A 23,150-nucleotide genomic window follows, 5' to 3' on the forward strand; every position below is an offset into this window, starting at 1 on the left:
ACTTTCAATACTGTTTTTATGACAACACTTAACATTTAATTAAACTTGTACCTAGTCATCATCTGTTAACTATAGCTAGAGGTAATTCTATATGATACAGAACACTTTACAGCTTTGCATAGCTAATTAAACTAGCAGCTGTGAGGGCAAAAATCAGTAATCTAGGGAACAGTCTTTACAACATAACTATCAATGGGGCATGTTGAAACCTTGCTAAATATAGGTGAAACTGAGTACAGCTGTTCTGACCTCCATAAATAATGACTTTAAAATACACACCTCAAGAAACTGAGTGTTAACTTTAAACTCTGGTGGTGGCAGTCCACGTTCAACAGCAGCACGCTTTCGCTCCTCAATACCGCAGTAAAGGTGTTTGACAGCACGCGGAATTATACCCTGCTCAATTTCAGTGATGTTGACGTCAAATCCAGTCCCCATGGTGTACGTCTTCCCAGAGCCAGTCTGAGGAGACAAGGTGTGTGTTTTTCTTCCCCAAAGACTTTGTTAAATTATTAAATACCAATTACTATACACAAAATATTTAATCTTTCACAGAAAATAAAAGATTGCTTTGCATTTGTGCTCCTGAAGTTGATTTTACTTTCATAACAATTTTGAAAAAGCAAAAATTCTAATTTTTCTTCCCCCTCTCATCACAATGCCGAGACTCAGAGTCTCTAACTAGTCACTAGGAGGTGTGCAAGAACGTGTTGAGATGATTCCAATTGTGCCTTTCTCCCAATGAAGCACTGGAACTCGTGCTCTGCATCGTTCCCTCTGATATCCCAATGGCAGAGATGAGCATGCAGATACAAAGCTGCATCCAACCTCTCTTCAGTAGCTTAATGCACAACCAAGCCATTAAATGTTATCTGTATTAAACTTATAGTGAGGTCTTCCTTTAAGCAAGTACTATAGAATACTTTGTCCACAAATGTTATTAAAATAAATCTTACACAATATGACACTCACCTGACCATATGCCAAAACAGTGGCATTGTAACCTTCCAAGCAACCATCAATAAGCTTTTCTACACACTTCAGATAGATCTCATTCTGCTGAGTGTCCATATCATAAACAAAGTCAAACGTAAATGCTTTATCCTTTCCAAGGACAACCTGGGGCTCTCCGGGTATAACCGAGGTGCAAATGTGGCATCCTTCAATCTTCTCTTTAGCAAGTTGTGGACGAATTCTGTACAGAAAGGAAGGAATTGTGAACACATTGTACAGTTGACCCAGAGATATTAAAACTTCATAGGATAATGCTGCAATAGATGTTTCAATACATATGTCTTCCATAAAGCTTCTGTAATGTCGACTTGCATCATATTACTGTCCATTTCTCTACCGTTACAGCTGGTGCTCAAGGGGCTATTTTGTTTAGTGTAGCAGAAATGGAAAGTAGTGTTAGGCTTCAACCAATTTGTAAATGCTTTTGTATTTTGGAAAATATACCTTAGAACTGTGCAAACAGCAGGGTGGGTGAACCTTGACCTTTAATCTGCAGACATCGTCAGCATTCCTCTGCAGGAACAAATCTTTCCACTTCGACCACTGCCCCCGCAATCAGGTCCTTCCCAACATCCTTTTTCACCCGGGACACTAAGTCAGACTTTTCCACAACTACCACTCAGCCAGAGTGATGGAATGAAAATCTCTCACTTGCTGACTGCAAGGGTCCGACATCAATTGAATGTGGGCAGTCTCATACCAGTTCTGAGTAGGCATGAACAGACAGCACAAAACTGTCTTTAATTTGGCACTAATTGGAATTCTCAGGAGAGCCTACAGGGTGTAGGAAATGGAATTTAAAAATTATGCTGTTGCAGCAAGGGTGCTTTTTGGTGGTTGGGGCTGAGGCATGTTGGGACAAAGTAGCTGCAGCTCTATCCTGCAACTGGCTGCGATATAACTGACACTTGATGTTGACACTCGATGCCTGAAATGGAATGAAATCCCACACCTAGCGAGCACAAAAAAAGGGTCTCAACTTTCAATCACTAACCAGTTAACCCTGCTGGTAAGAATGTGTATGTATGTTCTTGGTGCTGGATGGAAGCAAGACTTGGCGTTGGAAGGGAAAAGAGGACCAAATATCTGAAAATCTCTTAGTGTCAAACGACATAACAAAAACTACATGCCATCCACATTCACTGTACACAAGAGGTGGTTCTGAAAAGATTCTAGACATAGGAAATAACTTATAGGGCTATGGGGAAAGAGCAGGGGACTGGGATTAATTGGATAGCTTTACCAAAGAGCTGGCACAGGCATGATGGGCTGAATGGCCTCCATCTATGCTATATCATTCTATGAGGCATACTATGTCATTTCCGTAGCACAAGACAGAGTGTTGAAGTTCCACCATCCACACTGCTAAAAGCTTAACCTTAATACTACTTTGTGCTGTAATGTGGTAAACAGCAATATGCATTGCCACTTATTACTGAACTCCCAGTAGACAAAGGTATAAACTTCAAGAATTGGATATTTTTATAAGACAGTGACATTTTAAAAGAAGAAGTCTGAGAATTGACTAATAGGGGAAAAAAAAACAGATGGGAGTCTCTTTAAAATGGTGTGAGCAATGCTGCAATATTAAAAACATTCAACAGAATACTCGAATGACAAAAGGCTATCCGAATAATTAGGTTTAGCCAAGTAGTGTATGGAGTATGATGTAACTAGGAATGGGAAGCAACAGGACAATAGAATTTAGGCCACTAGTATGGTCCAGGATTATAATCCAGATTTATTCATCCTTAAATCAACAGTTAAGATTCTCATCTATATATCCTCACTTGAACAGACAGCTTCCTACTCTAAAAAGGACAATTTATCTGCTGGTGACAGAGTTAATTGGCCAAATCATCTCATGATTGCCTTTTTGCATTTACTTTAAACTTTGCTGAAGAAAAGCACAAGCCTCCCGTTGCATAAACAGTCAAACACTGAAACAAGCACAATTTCATTTAACCAAAAGACAGAAAATTTATAGAAGCTATTCATGATTTTAAACAGAAGAGAAATTGTTCAGAGTGGCAGTGGGGTGGGAAAAAGGAGGTTTACACAATCAACACGAGTTAGGTACCAGTGAGTTATTGGTAGAGTAAAAATATCAGTAATCATTTTTTTTAAAAACACAGCCTATGCATAATTACAGAGTAGCTATTTGTTGATTAACTGTTAAGTTACCTATAACTTTTATATATTCAACTTAGCCGATTTCTAAAGGAGTACCCACTTGAAAAAGTTATTAAACCGTAAAAAAATGATGTGGTGCCTTCTAATGACAGAAGTTTGAATTCTACACCTCACTGTGCCCCCTCAACTTCCAATAGATATTAAGAAACTATTTGCACGAATTGAAGTGCAACTCTGAAGCACTGGCACATGTGCACATGGAAGTGAACAGTAAGGAACTCGGCAATCTAATGAGATCAGGAAACGTACTAAATTTTGCTACAGTCTCGAGTACTGATTTGTTCAAGGATCACTCCAGGGTTGTCCACAGGATTTTTGGCAGGGTTGGAGTCAAACAATTCAAGTGAGTTAAGTCCCAAAACAACTCCTCATATCTGTATTTAATTCTGTTACTCTCCCTTACCCTGCTAAAACAATTTAAAAAATGTATTTCTCTTCCAGATGAATACATTTTATGTTGCTCTTTTATTTTATTTCCATCATTCTTGTTTCGTCTTTTCTGAATATCTGCGGTTATTATTTTCATAGAATTTAAAAATCTGAAATAAATGCTGACCAGCTTGGAGTGCTTCCAGTATTGTTTGTTTTTCTTTAGCAAGGTTAAGCTTACAATTCACATTCAACATGTCACCTGACAATTTCAGCAGGTAGAAACATAAAACATACAACCTCTTCCTCAGCAGACTGGCTGCTGTAGCACTGACTCCAAGGATGTTCAGTTTCTCCTCCAGGGATGCCTTTGAAGAATTGCCGTCTGTGGTTGCTGGCTTCTTTTTTTGGTCGTCATCTTCTCGTCTTAACTAACCTGGTATCTTTTTACTGGCGCTGGGTTCGGAGACTTAAACTATGAACCAACAGCTGTAATGCACTTATGAGTTTTACTTATAGCTGATTAAACTCGGTCACTCTTGTTTTTGTAGAATCTTTCAAAGTTCTTGACAACTTTTTAAACTTGACCCTTTCGAAAAGCTTCCTAGCACTTTTAGAATCTGCTTTGCAATTCTCTACACTGCTTATTAGAGGTGGAGCAAAGCATGGCTGCATTCCTTAATGTTTTGATTAAGACAAGCATATGTGAATGGTGGCAAAACCATAGCAGCCAAATCCTGAATGGTTGATACTGCTGCATAGATCCTTTCCATATGGCAACCAACGAGACAGATATGCGTCAAAAAAGGATTGCCAGATGTCAGTTAGTTGAGAAAAACTACACCTTGTTACTGCTATTTCCAGATCGAGACACTGGCTTCAAGACTCTTCCTGTTAAAAGTCTTGCTGTTGCAAGACATAGCACATCAATGCAAATGTTTAGTCAACTAAGGAAACCAATAGTGTGCCTCAATTATTCTGGGGGTCCTTTTATTGCAAGACCCATAGTGCATTACGCATCACTTTCCCATAACCTTCAGGGGTCTGGTTCAATTTAACAGCTTACTGGAAATAGCAGGATATAAAGGTACTTTGAATTTCAATTTAGCAGAACTCAAGAGTAAACATTTGTTTTATAGAGTACATGCACGGAGTCAAATATACTGGCTCCAGTCACAAAGAGGCAATTATTGTTCAATAGTCTTGGAATAGTTTTTTTTTTAAGCGATTAAGAGGTGAAATTCCCAAATCTCAGTCAGGCAGTAAATAGGCATTAAAAGAACAAAAGGGACATGAAAATAACCATTTAATGAGGTACAAAGACAAAATAGCTTCCAAAGTGGAATTGAAAGGTGCAAGGGGGTGGTGTCTGCAGCAAGGCCCAAAGATAACAGCTTCAGTCTTCAAGATGTTGAAGAGGAAGAACCAGCTTATCCAGCATTTTTAAAAAATCAGTCAAAGCGATATGACAGCACAAAGTCAGTTGAGAGGTTGGGGGCAAGTTTGGGAGTCATCAGCACTGGTGGACGCTAACCCCACGCATGCAGATGATGTCCGTCAAGGTAAAGCATAGAGATCATGATGAGCAGGGGTTTATAGATAAATCCTTCGCAGCTCCTTGGGGTGACAATAGGCAGGAGGGAAGAGAAGACGTCATTGCTGGATATGTGCTGGCTGAGTTCAGATAAATGGGAATCGAACCAGGCAAGGACAATCCGAGTAAGCTGGACAGCAGGAGGATAAGTGTTGGCAGAGAATGGCATGATCAACTGTGTCAAATGCCACAGATAGATCCAACAGGTTAAAGGAGGATTAGGCACCATGATCAGTCACAAAAACTCATTCAAAAATTTGGCACAGGCCATTTCAGTGCCCTTGGTTGGGGGGGGGGGGGGGGCGCGCTCAAAAAGATGACCATGGAGATGGGAAGTGACAACACAGTCAATAATCTTAAAGATGGCGTGATAATTAGAGATCAGATGTGTCAAAAGTGTTTTTTTTTTTTTAAAAAGAGAGGATGATGACACTAGTTTTGGAAGGGAGAGGGTCAGCACCTGAACGAAGGGAACCACAATGTGAGAGGGAAAGGAGTTGAGTGGGGAGGTGATCATGAGAGCAAGTGATGAGTCTCACAGATGAGAGGAGTAAGAGAATGAGATCATACATCCTGGAGGAACTTTTTGGTCCAACTCCTTTTGTAGGATTTAGGATCAGGTAAATTTACACCGAGTGCTGCAACAGCATTTAAAACAAAAAATAGCATTAAAATAAGGAACAAACCTTGGTCATACATACACTTCATATAATGGATACTTAAGTTTGGTTAAGAAATGGTTAAGAAATGTTTAAAATTGATGATTTGAAGAAACTCAATTAAAATTACAAATTGTAAATACTGCATTAGATAATATAAATCAACTTTGAAATCATGTCCTTAAGGAGGTCATAATCTAGCTTATTTATTTTACAATATCTAAGATGAGTCTTCACAAATAAGAGATTCAACTTCAGCTTATCCAATTGTTTATAAATGGTTGATCTCACACAGCACAAGATTAAAGATCACCCTTTTGATAATTCTTCATTCTGGATAGTCAAAAAAAAATCTGATACGAGTTACTCAACCTCAAGCTATAAACTATGTTGATCAGATTTCCAATCTTGAAACTTTTTAATGTGCCCTGCTTCAAGGCAATAGTAAAAGTCAAAACACCTTCAAACTAACAAAGAATTGAAAGAATCAGTTTTATCTTAAACAACTGCAGAAAGAAGATAATACTCCAAGTTTCAGAAAAGTTCAAGCTACTCCAGGAATTAAAAACAAACAACCCGCTGCATCCTTTATCGCAGGATATCAAACCGGAACAAAAGACCGTATCCATTTTTCCTTCAATCGTCTCCTTTTGAAGATCTCAAATTCTTGTTCGGATCTAGTTCCATAGACATCGGTTGCGTTTTCAGGCCCATTTATGTATGTTTGTATACTTCAACTAATTGTGGCTGCTCATTTCTGCACCTGCCGAAGGGCAATTATATCCTTATCACTGGGTAACAAGAAATGCAAACAGTCGTCCAGATGCAGTCTTTCCAATGTTTTAAACAAAAACACACAATCTTTATTGATTTGAACTCTGGCCTTTGGTTAACACAACTCAGCACCTTTATCAAGTAAAATTGCTGTGGTTTTTTAAAGTGCAATATACTATTCGTTAATGATACAAATCACTGACTATGAACAGTTCTGTATAAAGATGTGCTTTCCAGAGCAGAATAGGGTCTCCTCTTTTTTCACCACTGAGATAATGGTATTGTCAGCATAAGGCATTCCATTTAACAGGTTGTACAGGCATTAGCAAAACACATCCACATAGTCAATGAGCTTGAATGCGAGTCAAGACTGGAATTTCCACATAGATGGGAGTAAGAATGTAGTGCCTTACAGGTAAAGATACTGTACCATCATTTATGTTGCATTTGACAATTGATTTGAGATAAGCATTTTATCTTGAACTTAAAATTTTTTAACTTTTTAATGCGTTCCTCATAAATCAATATTGCATAAAACCAACATGCAGTGGCCAGCTGCCATTTCATTTGACTTTCTACAAGGACTGGTTGTTGTACTTGTGAATGCTAAGCAAGCACACCTGATCTGTATGTCCTTTCTTGGTCGACTGAATGTTAACTAATATCCTCCTTGGGGAATACACAGAGCTGAATTTCATCAGGACTCCTCAGAATCCACAACCGCATTTTTTTTGCCCGCTCCATCAACTGTACACTTCTTGGTAAATGATATGAAGTGAGCATCTTGCAGACCCAGCAAGTTAATAGTTAAATAAGCCGTGTACATCCAGATTTAATGCAATCTAATCTGTTATTTGGAGGGGGGGGGGGGGCGGGGGGAGGAGGGGGTAAAGAGAGGGGTGTACTTTACACACATGCTCCTGCCTTTCAAAACAGACTGCTAATCTTCTCCAGGGCAACGTATCACTTTTCAAAGAGCACAGCTCCTGCAAACACCATTTACCCAGTTAAAAAAAATATACAAGCAAATGCAATCATAAGAATGCTTTGTATTGCTGCAAGTTATTCCAACGCAGATGTTTCCATCATCTAACACTCAAATACCAAAAATAAAACTTCATTACAAGAAAAAGGTCAATCACTTAATAGTCTAAATGATTTTGAAAGCTTAACAAATTTACATCATGAAAATAATCTTTTCCAATAAAAGCGTAACAAGGGGAAAGATCTAGGGTCTATGAGCACGGAGGAAGAGGAGAAGCCAGCATGTTCGGAAAGATCAACTGGAAATTGACAAATCTTGCAGCCTTGGCTCAGTGGTAGCACTGTCCTCGGAGTCAGAAGGTTGCAGGTTCAAGTCCCACTCCAGAGACCCGAGCACACAATCTAGCCTGACACTCCAGTACAGCAGAGGTGCTGTCGTTCGGATGAGACGTTTAAACGGAGGCCCTTCTACCCTCAGGTCAATGCAAAAGATCCCATGGCGCTATTAGAAGAGCTGGGGAATTCTCTTCCCACCACCCCCCCACCCCGTAAATTTCCTGACCAACATTTATTCCTGAACCAACACCACTAAGAATAGAGATTATCTGATCATTATCTCATTGCTGTGCATGGGACCTTGCTGTGCTCAAATTGGCTGCCACGTTTCCTACATTACAAGAGTGACTACTCTTCAAAATTATTTCATTGGCCATAAAGCATTTTGGAATGTCCTGAGGTTGTGAAAGGCACAAAAGAAATGCCCGTCAGTGTAACTCTCAATCTTGTTTCCAATTCCTCCGAGGCCATGCACCTGCCTCCCTTATTCCTACTTACCATCAGCAGTGCCACAGGAGATCTGCTAGTAAACACAAATAATTCACAAAAAAGTACTCCAAAAATCTTGCATTGTTCAGATCAAAGTACCATCAGATATCCAACTTAATTATTTAGGATTCCTTCAATTTATATCCTCCATACAGATGTAAAAGGCTTTTCTCTGTATGAACAACAGGATAAATACGTATATAATTCAACATTTTAGCATCACATACTTCTAAAGTATCAAATATTTAAGGCAAAAAACTGTGACTAAATCACATAACCCCCATCTGTTACGCTAACCACACTGGTTGCCTCAAACATCTTACGAATTAGAAGTGGAACAAAACCTGGTTTCATTCACTGTGTAAGTAGGCCAAGCCATTAAACAGCCAGAAACCACAAAAAAAGTCATCTTAAATCATCTTTCAACGCCACCATTTGCAAATCAGCACATATTATATTAGATTAGAAGACTGACCAAACTGGTCAATTCAAAAAAAAATTATGTACACAAATACATGAAATATAATTCTAAAAAAGCCACTATTCATAAGGCATGTATTGTTCGTTAGAAATGCTTCCAAGAAGCTTCTCCCACATAGACTGCCCTTCTAATTGAAGGCTATAGCCTGAATTAAAGGCATTGTTTGGGAGAAGGTTTTTTGTGTCACCAAGAGAAAACTGATATTGCCAGAGCCGGAGAGTGGTGCGCTTTGATGGTGAGCTCGCTGATTGCTACTGAAGTCAGTCAGGCCTGGACCATGGCAACTGGCCACCTGTTAAAGGCCCTGGTCATTGGAGACTCAGTGGGAAAAATAACTAGGTGTAGTGCTAGAGAGATGACAACTTAAGCAAGAAATGCAAACCCACCACAGGTAACAAGAGGGAAGGAAACAAATAACATTTTAGATCAAGTAAAGAAAAACAGTTTGGCGTAAAACAGTTTGGCATGGGAGGAGACAAGAACAATGTGAACAAGAAAAACTGAAGGAGGCAAATACTGCAAATTCCTCACTGTGGAGGTGAGAGAAAAATATACATCTTCGTGTGGTTTAAATAATTAACAGTACGAGGTGTTGGGGAAAACAGAACAAGGTTACATGTATCTTAAGCAAATTACTCCCCTGTCCCCTCTCTTGCAACCCCACCCCCCTCCCCCCACCAGTAATGTGCAGCATTAAATATTGTGCTTGTGAGATGTGTATCTTGCAGTATTAGTAACAGTATTATCTTGCCAGTCAGGTGATATACTGCATCAATACATTACCCACATTACATCGACAAGCAAAGTACCGTTGCGCTTAGGACGCTATGGCACTGCAGCAAGCTTCAGAATTCACACTTCAGGTCCTGGATTATCCCCAAGAAATACCTACTCATTTTTAATGTCCCTTTACAATAGCATGCTCCCATCATGTGTCCCTTATTCATGTACCCGTGTCACATTTTAGATAAACATGGGAAAATACTGCCAATTATAACTGTCTTTCTGCCCGACTGGCAAACTTCAACACAGTACCAAAACAGTAACATACATCATGCAGGGTGGATTAGCCAAGGGAAACTTCAGTCTTTCCACTTGAAATTTATTTTGAAAGTCCCATGATGCCTCAGCTTCTGCTTAGAACAGTGTGCACATTATTCCTTGCTGAACAACACAAATGCTGGCATTTTCATTTCAAATAACTGCTGGCATTCTGTAACTGGCACAGCCAGTCACAAAATATTCCACATGAATTCAAACTCGTACTAAGAAGCTAACAAAACCTGACAAAATGCGGACTACATGTCATTTTCTTGACCGAATTAATGATTTTGGAACATGACTTTCTAGCATCTGCAGTTAATCAAATACTTGTTCCTGTTACTATAAGCTCCTTCCCTAAACTTCTTCCCAAAATAATTAAAGTTACTTCAAACTACAACAATTATACAAATGTTTACACATCCTAGTCTTACCCCAATTCAAAGTTGCTCAATTTAAAATTATTCGCTAATTCAATTTTAGCACCAAATTCCCACTTGTGTATTATTGCAATGCTAAATTCAAATATTTGGATAATACAAATTTTTAGAATGAAAAAAAAATTGAATTATCAAGAGTATACTGTAGTTTCAGTAAACCAACTTACTTAAGAAATAGGAGCAGGAATAGGCCATTTGGCCCCTCGAGCCTGCTCCGCCATTTAATGAGATCATGGTTGATCTGATCTTGAGCTCAGCTCCATTTCCCTGCCCGCTCCCCTTAACCCATCACTCCCTTATTGTACAAAAATCTGTCCATCTCCACCTTAAATATATTCAATGACCCAGCCTCCACAGCTCCCTGGGGCAGAGAATTCCACAGATTTACAGCCCTCAGAAGAAATTCCTCCTCATCTCAGTTTTAAATGGGCGACCCCTTATTCTGAAACTATGCCCCCTAGTTCTAGATTCCCCCATGAGGGGAAACATCTTCTCTGCATCTACCTTGTCGAGCCCCCCTCAGTATCTTATATGTTTCAATAAGATCACCTCTCATTCTTCTAAACTCCAATGAGTATAGGCCCAACATTTCTTCACAAGTCAACCCCTTCATTTCGGGAATCAACCACGTGACCCTTCTCTGAACAGCCTCCAATGCAAGTATATCCCTCCTTAAATAAGGAGACCAAAACTGTATGCAGTACTCCAGGTGTGGTCTCACCAACGCACTGTACAGTTGTAGCAGGACTTGCCTGCTTTTATACTCCAACCCCCTTGCAATAAAGGCCAACATTCCATTTGCCTTCCGATTACTTGCTGTACCTGCATGCTAACTTATTGTGTTTCATGCACAAGGACCCCCCAGGTCCCTCTGTACTGCAGCATTTTGTAATCTCTCTCCATTTAAATATAAATTGTTATTTTATTTTTCTTACCAAAGTGGATAACCTCACACTTTCCCACATTATACCCCATCTGCCAAATGTTTGCCCACGCACTTAGCCTGTCTATATCCCTTTGCAGATTCTTTGTGTCCTCTTCACAACTTGCTTTCCCACCTATCCTTGTATCAGCAGCAAATTTGGCTACATTACACTAAGTCCCTCCATCCAAGTGATTAATATAGATTGTAAATAGTTGAGACCCCAGCACTGATCCCTGTAGCACCCTAATAGTTACCGTTTGCCAACCGGAAAATGACCCCGACTCTCTGTTTTCTGTTAGTTAGCCAATCCTCTATCCATACTAATATATTACCCCCAACCCCATGAGCTCTTATCTTGTGCAGTAACCTTTTATGTGGCACCTTATCGAATGCTTTCTGAAAATCCAAATACATCACATCCACTGGTTTCCCTTTATCCAGGCTGCTCCTTACATCCTCAAAGAACTCCAGCAAATTTGTCAAACATGCTTTCCCATTCGTAAAACCATAGTGACTCAGCTTGACTATATTTTCTAAATGTCCTGCTGCTGCTTCCTTAATAATGGACTCCAGCATTTTCCCAATGACAGATGTTAGGCTAACTGGCCTATAGTTTCCTGCTTTCTGTCTCACAGAAACATAGAAGATAGGAGCAAAAGTAGGAAATTTGGCCCCTCGAGCCCACTCCACCACTTAATGAGATCATGGCTGATCATCCAAACTCAGTACCCTGTCCCTGCTTTCTCCCCATATCCCTTGATCGCTTTAGCATTAAGAAATATATCTAACTCCTTCTTGAATATATTTAATGAATTGGCCTCAACTGCCTTCTTGTGGTAGAAAATTCCACAGGTGCACCACTCTCTGGTGAAGAAATTCCTCCTTATCTCTGTCCTAAATGGCTTACCACTTAACCTTAGACTGTGACCTCTGCTTCTGGACTCCCCCACCATCAGGAACATCCTTCCTGCATCTAGTCTGTCTAGTCCTGTTAGAATTTTATAAATTTCAATGAGATCCCCTCTCATTTTTCTAAACTCCAGCGAATATAAGCCCAATCGACCCAATCTCTCCTCATACGTCATTCCTGCCATCCCAGGTATCAGTCTGGTGAATCTTCGCTGCACTCTCTCCATGGCAAGAACATCCTTCCTCAGATAAGGCGACCAATACTGCACACAATACTCAAGATGTGGTCTCACCAAGGTCCTGTACAACTGCAGCAAGACATCCTTGCTCCTGTACACGAATCCTCTCACTATAAAGGCCAACATACCATTTGCCTTCTTAACTGCCTGCTGCACCTGCATGCTTACCTTCAGCGACTGCTGCACAAGGACACACAGGTCTCGTTGCACTTCCCCATCTTCCAATCTATTGCCTTTCAGAGAATAATCTGCCTTCCTGTTTTTGCCACCAAAGTGGATAACTTCGCATTTATCCACATTATACTGCATTTGCCATGCATCTGCCCAATCACCCAACCTGTCCAAATCATACTGGAGTTTCTCTGCATCCTCCTCACAGCACACATGCCCACCCAGCTTTGTGTCATCTGCAAACTTGGAGATATTACATATAGTTCCCTCGTCTAGATCATTTATATATATTGTGAATAACTAGGGTCCTAGCACCGATCCCTGCGGTACCCCACTAGTCACTGCCTGCCACTCGGAAAAAGACCCGTTTATTCCAACTCTTTGCTTCCTGTCTGCCAACCAGTTCTCTATCGAAGTCAGTACCTTGCCCCCAATCCCATGTGCTTTAACTTTGCACGCTAATCTTTTATGCGGGACCTTATCGAAAGCCTTCTGAAAGTCCAAATACACCACATCCACTGGTTCTCCCTTATCTATTCTACCAGTTACATACTCAAAAAATTCCAGTAGATTAGTCAAGCACGATTTACCTTTTGTAAATCCATGTTGACTTTGTCCGATCCAGTCACTGTTTTCCCAAGTGTTCTGCTATTACATCTTTTATAATGGACTCCAGCATTTTCCCCACTACCGATGTCAGGCTTACCGGTCTATAATTCCCTGTTTTCTCTCTACCACCTTTTCTAAATAGTGGGGTTACATTAGCTGCCCTCCAAACTATGGGAACTGTGCCAGAGTCCATAGAATTTTGGAAGATGACCAGCAATGCATCTACTATTTCTAGGGCCACTTCCTTAAGTACCCTAGGATGTAGATTATCAGGCCCTGGGGATTTATCTGCCTTCAATCCCGTCAATTTCCCCAACACCATTTCCCTACAAATACTGATTTCATTCAGTTCCTCCCTCTCATTAGACCCTATGTTCCCTGACATCACTGGGAAGTTATATGTGTCCTCCTTTGTGAAGACAGAACCAAAGTATGTGTTTAATTGGTCTGCCATGTCTTTGTTCCCAATTAGAAATTCCCCTGATTCTGACTGCAAGGGACCTATGCTTGACTTCACCAATCTTTTTCTCTTCACATATCTATAGAAGCTTTTACAGTCAGTTTTTATGTTCCCTGCAAGCTTACTCTCATACTCTATTTTCCCCCCTCTTAATTAATCCTTTTGTCCTCCTTTGCTGAATCCTAAACTGGTCCCAATCTTCAGGTTTGCTGCTTTTTCTGGCCAATTTATATGTCTTCTCCTTGGATCTGATGCTATCCCTAATTTCCCTTGTTAGCCATGGTTGCGCCACCTTTTTTGTTTTTTTATGCCAGACAAGGATGAACAAATTCTGTAGTTCATCCATGCAACCCTTAAATGTTTGCCAATGCCTATCCACAGTCAACCCTTTAAGTAACGTTCCCCAATCCATCCTAGCCAACTCGTGCCTCATACCATCGTAGTTTCCTTTATTTAAATTCAGGACCCTAGTCTCCGAGTCAACTACTTCACTCTCCATTTTAAATAAAGAATACGACCATATTATGATCACTCCTCCCCAAGAGGCCTCGCACAAGATTGCTAATTAATTCTTTCTCATTACATAATACCCAGTCTAAGATGGCCTGATCTCTAGTACGATAGCAAAATACTGCAGATGTTGGAAATCCGAAATAACAACAGAAAATGCTGGAAAAACTCAGCAGGTCAGGCAACATCCGTGGAGAGAAATTTGAGTTGACGTTTCGGGTTTGACCCTTCTTCAAAACTGGAGAGAAAAGGAACTAGATCGAAGGCAGGGCTGCGATCGGACAAAAGAATAAAAGAACCAAAAGAAGTAAAAGAGATTAGAAGCTAGACGAGATGGTAATAGGCTGGGATTAGGTGTAAAGTGTACTGGCAGGGCAAAAGATAGCTGCCAGGTGTGAGAGAGAAACAAAAGGAAAAAGGGGGGGGGGGGGGGAGGAAAGGAGTGGAAAAATATAAGTACTCTGCAGCCTTCCGGTCTCAATATCGAGTTCAACAATTTCAGATCATAACCTCGGCCCCTATTTCATTTTTACTTATATTTTTCCACTCCTTTCCTCCCCCCCCCCTTTCCTTTTGTTTCTCTCTCACACCTGGCAGCTATCTTTTGCCCTGCCAGTACACTTTACACCTAATCCCAGCCTATTACCATCTCGTCTAGCTTCTAATCTCTTTTACTTCTTTTGGTTCTTTTATTCTTTTGTCCGATCGCAGCCCTGCCTTCGATCTAGTTCCTTTTCTCTCCAGTTTTGAAGAAGAGTCAAACCCGAAACGTCAACTCAAATTTCTCTCCACGGATGTTGCCTGACCTGCTGAGTTTTTCCAGCATTTTCTGTTGTTATTTAGGCCTGATCTCTAGTTGGTTCCTCGACATATTGGTCCAGGAAACCATCCCGTATACACTCTAGGAATTCCTCCTCCACAGTATTGTTACTAATTTGGTTAGACCAATCTATATGTAGATTAAAGTCACCCATGATAACTGCTGTGCCCTTATTGCACGCGTCTCTAATTTCCCATTTAATGCCACCCCCAACCTCAGATTACTGTTTGGGGGTCTGTATACAACTCCGACCAATGTTTTCTGCCCCATGGTATTTCTCATCTCTACCCATACAGATTCCACATCATCAGAGCTAATATCCTTCCTTACGATTGTGTTACTCTCCTCTTTAACCAGCAATGCTACCCCACCTCCTTTTCCTTTTTGCCTCTCCTTCCTGAATATTGAATACCCCTGGATGTTGAATTCTCAGCCTTGCTCACCCCGGAGCCATGTCTCCGTAATCCCAATTATATCAAATCCGTTTACATCTATTTGCGCAGCTAATTCATCCACCTTATTACGAATGCTACTTGCATTAAGACAAAGCCTTCAGGCTTTTTTTTTTTTTTTAAAAACACTTAGTCCTTTTATAATTATTATTTATTGTCTCCCTCCCTTCATAAATAGAGGCGTTACATTTGCGGTTTTCCAATCTGTTGGGACCTCTCCAGAATCTAGGGAATTTTGGTAGATTTCAACCAATGCATCCACAATCTCTGCAGCCACTTCTTTTAAGACCCTAGGATGCAGGCCATCAGGTGCAGGGCACTTGTCCACCTTTAGTCCCATTATTTTACCGAGTACTTTTTCTTTAGTGATAGTGATTGTTTTAAGTTCCTCCCTCCCTATAGCCCCTTGATTATGTATTATTGGGATGGTTTCTACTGTGAAAACTGATACAAAATATTTGTTCAAAGTCTCTGCCATTTCTCTATTCCCCATTATTAATTCCCCAGTCTCTTCCTCTAAGGGACCAATGTTTACTTTAGCTACTCTCTTCCTTTTTATATACCTGTAGAAGCTCTTACTATGTTATATTTCTTGCTAGTTTACTCATAATCCATCTTCTCTATTATTATTTTTTGTCGTCCATTGCTGGGTTTTTTTTTAATTTCCCAATCCTCTGGCCTCCACTAATCTTGGCAACATTGTATGCCTTTGTTTTCAATTTGATACCATCGTTTACTTCCTTAGTTAGCAACGGATGGTTCTCCCTTCTCAAAGTCTTTCCTTCTCATTGGAATATATTTTTGTTGAGTTATGAAATATCTCCTTAAATGTCTGCCATTGCTCATCAACCGTCTTGCCCTTGAATCTATTTTCCCAGTCCACTTTAGCCAACTCTGCCTTAATACCTTTGTAATTGTCTTTATTTAAGATCAGGACACTGGTTTGAGACCCAACTTTCACACCCTCCAATTAAATTTGAAATTCAACCATGTTATGATCACTCTTTCCTAGAGGATCCTTTACTATGAGATCATTTATTAATCGTGTCTCATTACACAGTACCAGATCCAAGATAGCCTGCTTCCTGGTTGGTTCCACAACGTATTGTTCTGGGAAACCATCACGGATACACGATGAACTCTTCCTCGAGGCTACCTTGGCCAATTTGATTTGTCCAATCATCATGAAGATTAAAATCACCCATGATTATTGCTGTACCTTTCTTACAGACTTCCATTATTTCTTTATTTATACTCTGTCCAACAGTGTAGTTACTGTTAGGGGGCCTATAGTGACGCCCACCAGTGACTTCTTTCCCTTATTATTTCTTATTATCGCCACCCAAACTATTCTACATCTTGTTCTTCTGAGCCAATATGATTTCTCACTACTGCACTGATCTCATCTTTTATTAACAGAGCTATTCCACCTCCTTTTCCTTTCTGTCTATCCCTATGAAATGTCAAATACCCCTGAATATTCAGTTCCCAGCCTTGGTCACCTTGCAACCACATCCCTGTAATGGCCATCAGATCATACCCATTTTTATCTATTTGTGCCATCAACTCATCTATCTTGTTACAAATGCTGCATGCATTCAGATAAGAGAGCTTTTAATTTTGTCTTTTTACTATTTTTTCCATGCTTTGACCCCACTTTCTGATGCACTCTTATTTTTATATGTTCTGTCCCTTCCGGTCACACCATTACCCCCATCGTTACCCTGCTCTATTGTCTTCTCCTTTCTCTTCGACTTTTTAAATTGCTGCTCACCTGAACCCTCCCCCCGCCCCCCCCCCACCCACTATTTAGTTTAAAGCCCACTCTACAGCTCTAGTTATTCGAATAGCCAGGACACTGGTCCCAGCATGGTTCAAGTGAAGCCCGTCACAACAGAACAGCTTGCTCTTACCCCAATACTGGTGCCAGTGCCACATGAACCGAAACCCATTTCTCCCACACCAGTCTTTGAGCCACATGCTCATCTCTCTGATCTTATTTACTCTATGCAAATTTGCTCGCGGCTCAGGTGGCAATCCAGAGATTATTACCTGTGGTTCTGCTTTTTAATTTAGCCCCTAGCTGCTCATACTCTCAGCAGAACCTCTTTCTCTGTTCTACCTAGGTCATTGGCACCTACGTGGACCACGACAACTGGATCTTTCCCCTCCCACTCCAAGTTCCTCTCCAGCCCAGAGGAGATGTCCTTAACCCTGGCACCGGGCAGGCAACACAGCCTTCGGGACTCACGCTCTCTGCTGCAGAGAGCAGTATCTATCCCCCCTAACTATACTGTCCCCTACCACGACTACATCATTTCTTACTCCCCCAACTTGAATGGCCCCCTGTACCATGGTGCTGTGGTCAGTTTGCTCATTCTCCCTACAGTCCCTGCTCTCGTCCACACAGGGAGTAAGAACCATGTACCTGTTGGACAAGTGCAAGGGCTGAGGCTCCTCCAATGCTACCTTCTGGATCCCCATACCTGCCTCAATCTTAGTCACACCCTCCTGTCCTCGACAACGGACCAAATTTGACATTTTTAACCGAAGGGGTGTGATTTCCTCCTGGAACAGTGTCCAGGTAACTCTCCCCCTCCCTGATGTATTGCAGTGTCCGAAGCTCGGACTCCATCTCATCAACTCTGAGCCGAAGTTCCTCGAGCCACCAACACTTACTGCAGATGTGGTCGTTGTGGATCACACGGGTGTCCACCAGCTCCCACATGCAACACATCGTCTGCCCTGCCATCTCTTATATTTTATTTAATTAATTAGATTTTCAAGTTTTGAAATATTAATCATCTATGTTTAGTTATGAATCCCAGCTAGCTCCTTTTATCCCCGCTGGTGTCACTCCTCAGATCCCACTCTTGCCGCTGGTCTCGGGCACTGCTCCTTTTATCCCCGCTGGTGTCGCTCCTCAGATCCCGCTCTCACCGCTGGTCTCAGGCGCTGCTCCTTTTATCCCCGCTGGTGTCACTCCTCAGATCCCGCTCTTGCCGCTGGTCTCGGGCGCTGCTCCTTTTATCCCCGCTGATGTCACTCCTCAGATCCCGCTCTTGCCGCTAGTCTCAGGCCTCGGGCGCTGCTCCTTTTATCCCCGCTGGTGTCACTCCTCAGATCCCGCTCTTGCCACTGGTCTCAGGCGCTGCTCCTTTTATCCCCGCTGGTGTCACTCCTCAGATCCCGCTCTTGCCACTGGTCTCAGGCGCTGCTCCTTTTATCCTCACTGGTGTTACTCCTCAGATCCCGCTCTCGCCGCAACCAGTCACCTACCTGCTGTCCTGTGGCGCCACCCCTTGTTTTTTGTTGTTCTTCAAATCGTCGGAGGTGCTGCCGCCACTTAGGTCCCTGCACTTTTCCAATGAAGCTCAACGCAAGATCAAGGAACAGCACCTCATCTTTCGACTAGGCACTTTACAGCCTTAACATAGAGTTTACCAACTTAACCACCGCTCCAATTTTCTCTCAAACCTCAAACAGGTAATGGAGGATGGCTGCACCAGAGCCACTGGGAGTGGGGGTGGTGTGGGCTGGTGATCCCCTATCGGTACACGACCAGCGGGGTGGTTCACACCCCTGGTGTCTAACTGCCTTTCTTCCACCATATTCCTGGTCAATGGAAGCCTTCAGCTCTTGGCCAGATTTTTCATGCTTCCCTCCCCCTCTGCTATTCTGCTGTAACCACTTAGACCTCCTCTGGACCGTGTCTCATTATCATCCCTTTTGTCCTGCATTATCTTTTTGTTACTGAATCACTCCTGCCCTCCGCCCCATCACAGATCTCTTCCTTTTATTATTTTCCTGTCCCTTTTCCCTGGTTCCGTACTTGCTTAAAAGCTGTCCATCTCTAACATCTTCCAGTTCTGAATGAAGGTCACCGAACTCAAACATTAACTCTGTTTCTCTCGCCAGGTGCTGCCTGACCTGCTGATATTTCCAGAATTTTCCATTTTTATTAGTTATACGGCGGTTGGTTCATCACGGTGATTATTTGCATGGTCTTCTGCACATGTGCCCACATGGGGACAGAGCCTAAACAACGTCCCGCCCCTACCAGAACGGCGTATGCCCTGGTTCATAGGCAAAACAGAATGAGACTACCAAATGCATTTACAACTGGCACCAGTTCAGCTAGTTAGGCTTCACATCTACATCCCTGCAGCATTGAAAACTTCACTGCAGCACAAAATGTGGAGAACGGTCTTCAAAGAACAGTACTACACCTTTGTTTTAACTTAAGTCTACAACAGATTACCAGAATAAATCAATATACGTCTTTGCAAAAATCAGGTTGTTGAGTGAAGAATCCAGAGGAGGACTGGGCTCACTTATTCAAACAAGATGACACTTGCTACTTTCCTGGAGACAGAACTTTGCAGCTGCTCAATGAAAATGCATGCCTTTATCTGCAATTCAACAGGAAGGCATCAAACTCAGTTGATTATCTGCGAACAATATCACTAGGTAGTTACAGATGAAGAAAGTCATTCGGCGCATCTAAATCCCCATAAAGATAAAGACGTTTCCCCACTGCAACATCTAATTGTTTCTTAAATGCTTCCGGGATTTTCTCCTCCACTACTTGATCTGGAAGTCTATTCCATATACCGATCAATATGTGTGAAGAATTTCTTGCCACCAGATCTAAATTTACCATTTGCTCGTTTGAACCAGGGTCCTCTTGTCCTACTGTTGCAATTTATCTTCCATTCCCTTAAACTTGTATGTCTCGTATGTCTCGATTAGATGGATGCTTTTTTTTTTGGGTGACAGGCTGGAGAATTTTTGGCACTATTCAAGGTGTTTGACCAGAGCACTGTATAGCTTCATCGAACTTGTATTCTATTGTTCTGGTTATGTAGTTCAGCATTCTGTTGGCTTTAATTGCTGCTCTACATTGGCTGGACGTGTTTAGTTTACCAAGACCCAAACGTCTCTTTCAGCTTCATCCTTAGCTATTTCAGCACAATTCATGAAGTATTGTGTCTCCATTCTTCCTTCCTGTGTGCCATTCAAATATCATCTGCCACTGTTGACCTATTCACATTTTGTTCAACATGTTCTGTAATTTGAGCTACCTCGTTGAATTCCACTGTCCCTCCTAATTTGGGATCATCTGCAAATCCGACCATTTTACATCGAGTTGCTAAATCCAGATCATTTATTTAAATTAGAATCAGCAATTCTAACACTGAACTCTGGAGCAACCCACTCTGGAATGTCAATTCCTCAAAAGAAGTTGAAGGTTGGTCAAACAGAATCTTTCCTTCTGAATCTATATTGACTGTTTACTATATTGTACATATAATCCTCAAGTTTACACCTGATAATCAATTCCTTGGAGGGGAAGTGAGACAAATGCATCTGCAGTAGCCTGTGTCTGTTTTGTCAATCTTTTTTAAAAAGGGCAGCACATAAAATTTAAAAAGGGAAAACAAAGAGAAGAGTTCAACATAAAAAATACAATAATGACCTATTGCGCTACCTATGCAATTTTACTGTAACTTGCTGAAAGTTGTTGCCCCACAAACTTGCAGTACAGGTAATATCACAAAAGAACTACAACAGTTCAGTGAATATCATTTAATGCAGCACTGACTATGGAATGGCATAAAAAATCTGGGAACTCTCAGAAAAGTTAAATTTCAAATTCAAACATTATATATAAAATAAAGTCATGAGTTGCAAGGTGCTGCCCTCCGACCGATGCAAGTCAACCAACAAATGTTCCATTTCATTTGCATTGGACGAACTTTCTTCCTTGTTATTTTGTCCCAGGCATAAGCAAATGGAGGTGGCAAACAAAACAGTATTAATTCTAGAATGGAAATTCAAATTATCAAATTAAACATTAATGCCACATTAATCTTTATTCAAGATATGAAAATATATTTCAGATTTAGAATTGAATAAACCAACCATAGTACATTATTTTTTGTTATGAGCTTCAGAATACCTGAAGAACATGACACACAGTTCATGGGTACCCACATGAACAGCCAAGCAAGTGATCAAAAACAGAATAAATTCCCCATATAAAAGTGAGGTATTTATGGAAATTGACTTATTTTCTTAATTTTCAAAATTTGAAATGTATGGAGGGTGGAGGAGGGGGAAATCAACATCCCTTGTATTTCTTTGCAATTTGTGTTCGATACAATAGCCAGCCACCAGGGTCACTAATCTCACACTAGCAGCCTCCCTCCCAAAGTCTACCTGGGCACTCTCACCTGCAGCACTCCCCTACTGTTTCTTTTTAAATCCAAGCCACTTGGTTTACAATCCATTTGCCCGCCCGCAAGAGTTTGCTTTAAAACTAATTTTAAACTAAAAAAAAGTGCTTTTTCCCCCCCCAATACTAGTTATTTTTCAATTAAATATGTGCTAAAATCTGAACATTCTGTACAGAATGATTACAGGCTAGCAATCTAATCAAGGATCAGATGGCTATTATCAAGTACTTCAGATTTGTTCTCTTTTCCACAATCCCTTGATTAGATAAGTGATGACCAACTAATAATCTATTCTCTTCAGAAAATTTATCTCCAACTGCTTTCCTCCCTCATCCTCATTAAAAAGCAGTTCTTCAATGAATCTTGCTCCTCCTTCAATTTTTCCCATCTAATTAAATATATCTAGGTAGCCTGAATTTAATTCATCTACAAATTTGGGTCACAACGGTTTGCAGCAATTATATGTCAACAGCAATTATAAGTCAACAAACTAAAGCAATGAATGTACACAATTCCTCCCCACGCCACACGCCCCCCCCCGATCCATTTACTTTAAAAGCCCAACAATGTCCCTACAATTATTGCTGCTTCTTGATGCACAAGAAATGTATTTAAAAGACCACCAAAAAAATGTCACTTATTTAGGAACATTAAGAACTACAAATTTAACAGCTAGAGAGTTTGGCAAAATCATTTAATTTTGGATTGCCCAAGCATGCGAATTACTTCAGTTTTCCATAGATTGGGTTCGTTCTACAGGACTTTCTCAGCCTTACCAACAGAAACCTGGCTAATCGGGACTCATCTGCAATATTGCTTCTTTTGCACCTCTAAAGTTAAGTAGCAGTCAAAGATATTAATCCAGCTCCAGACACTGGGAAACTATAGGAAACTGAGCACAGTAACAAATCTGTACACCTCAATTCGCAGACATGACCATTTCTGGATTTTAGTTGTAGATCTAGGAGGTATAAAAACCGAAGTATTTGCTTATGTGTGTACAAATCAGCTTTGAAATCAGAAACAAAGTGTAAATTATAATCCGAGGTTAAAAAAATGGAATCTTCGGTGGAGCCTATGCTCCTAGTAGCAGTCTCCCAGCTAATGCAACAACTGCAGAAAGATCGGCCTTGCTCTACTAAAGAGTTTAGCTGCTCCATTGTTGAAGTAACTCAGCAAGTAAGCCCATTCCTATCTGGTGGTTTCAGTTTCTCCCATCAGAGGGTCACATCATTCTCCGAAAGTTCGTTAAAATAGGCCTCAATAATCAACATATGGGTGCAGAAATTTCGATCCCTACGCGTGTACACACTGCGCATGCGCTGGAAACCGGCATTTCCGATCTGCCAAGAAAGCTCGTGACAGATCCTCCGGCTGCGCTGGAGAAGGGCCTCTGCGGGTGGAGAGTTCCGTTTTTTGGAGACCCTCGCCCGCAGGAAACA

The 23,150-nt window shown here is 41.1% G+C and overlaps 1 protein-coding gene across 6 annotated transcripts in view; it reads right to left on the reverse strand.

The window, feature by feature from the left end:
• LOC147105620 (kinesin-like protein KIF21A) overlaps positions 1–23,150 on the reverse strand; it is a 194,325-nt gene that overhangs the window by 161,701 nt on the left and 9,474 nt on the right. For all 6 annotated transcript variants that reach the window (XR_015081534.1, XM_086010168.1, XM_086010167.1 and 3 more), the window contains exons 2-3: positions 973–1,195; positions 280–462 (exon numbers count right to left, since the gene is read on the reverse strand). Coding sequence is in view for 5 of the 6 variants with exons in the window: in XM_086010168.1 (XP_085866294.1) it covers positions 280–462; positions 973–1,195 (406 nt within the window). In the remaining variant the exon portion in view is untranslated. The remainder of the gene's footprint in view (positions 1–279; positions 463–972; positions 1,196–23,150) is intronic.

The sequence above is a fragment of the Somniosus microcephalus genome, chromosome 17 (genome assembly GCF_052327205.1).
Source record: "Somniosus microcephalus isolate GS21.2 chromosome 17, FLI_Smic_1.0, whole genome shotgun sequence".
Lineage (NCBI taxonomy): Eukaryota > Metazoa > Chordata > Chondrichthyes > Squaliformes > Somniosidae > Somniosus > Somniosus microcephalus.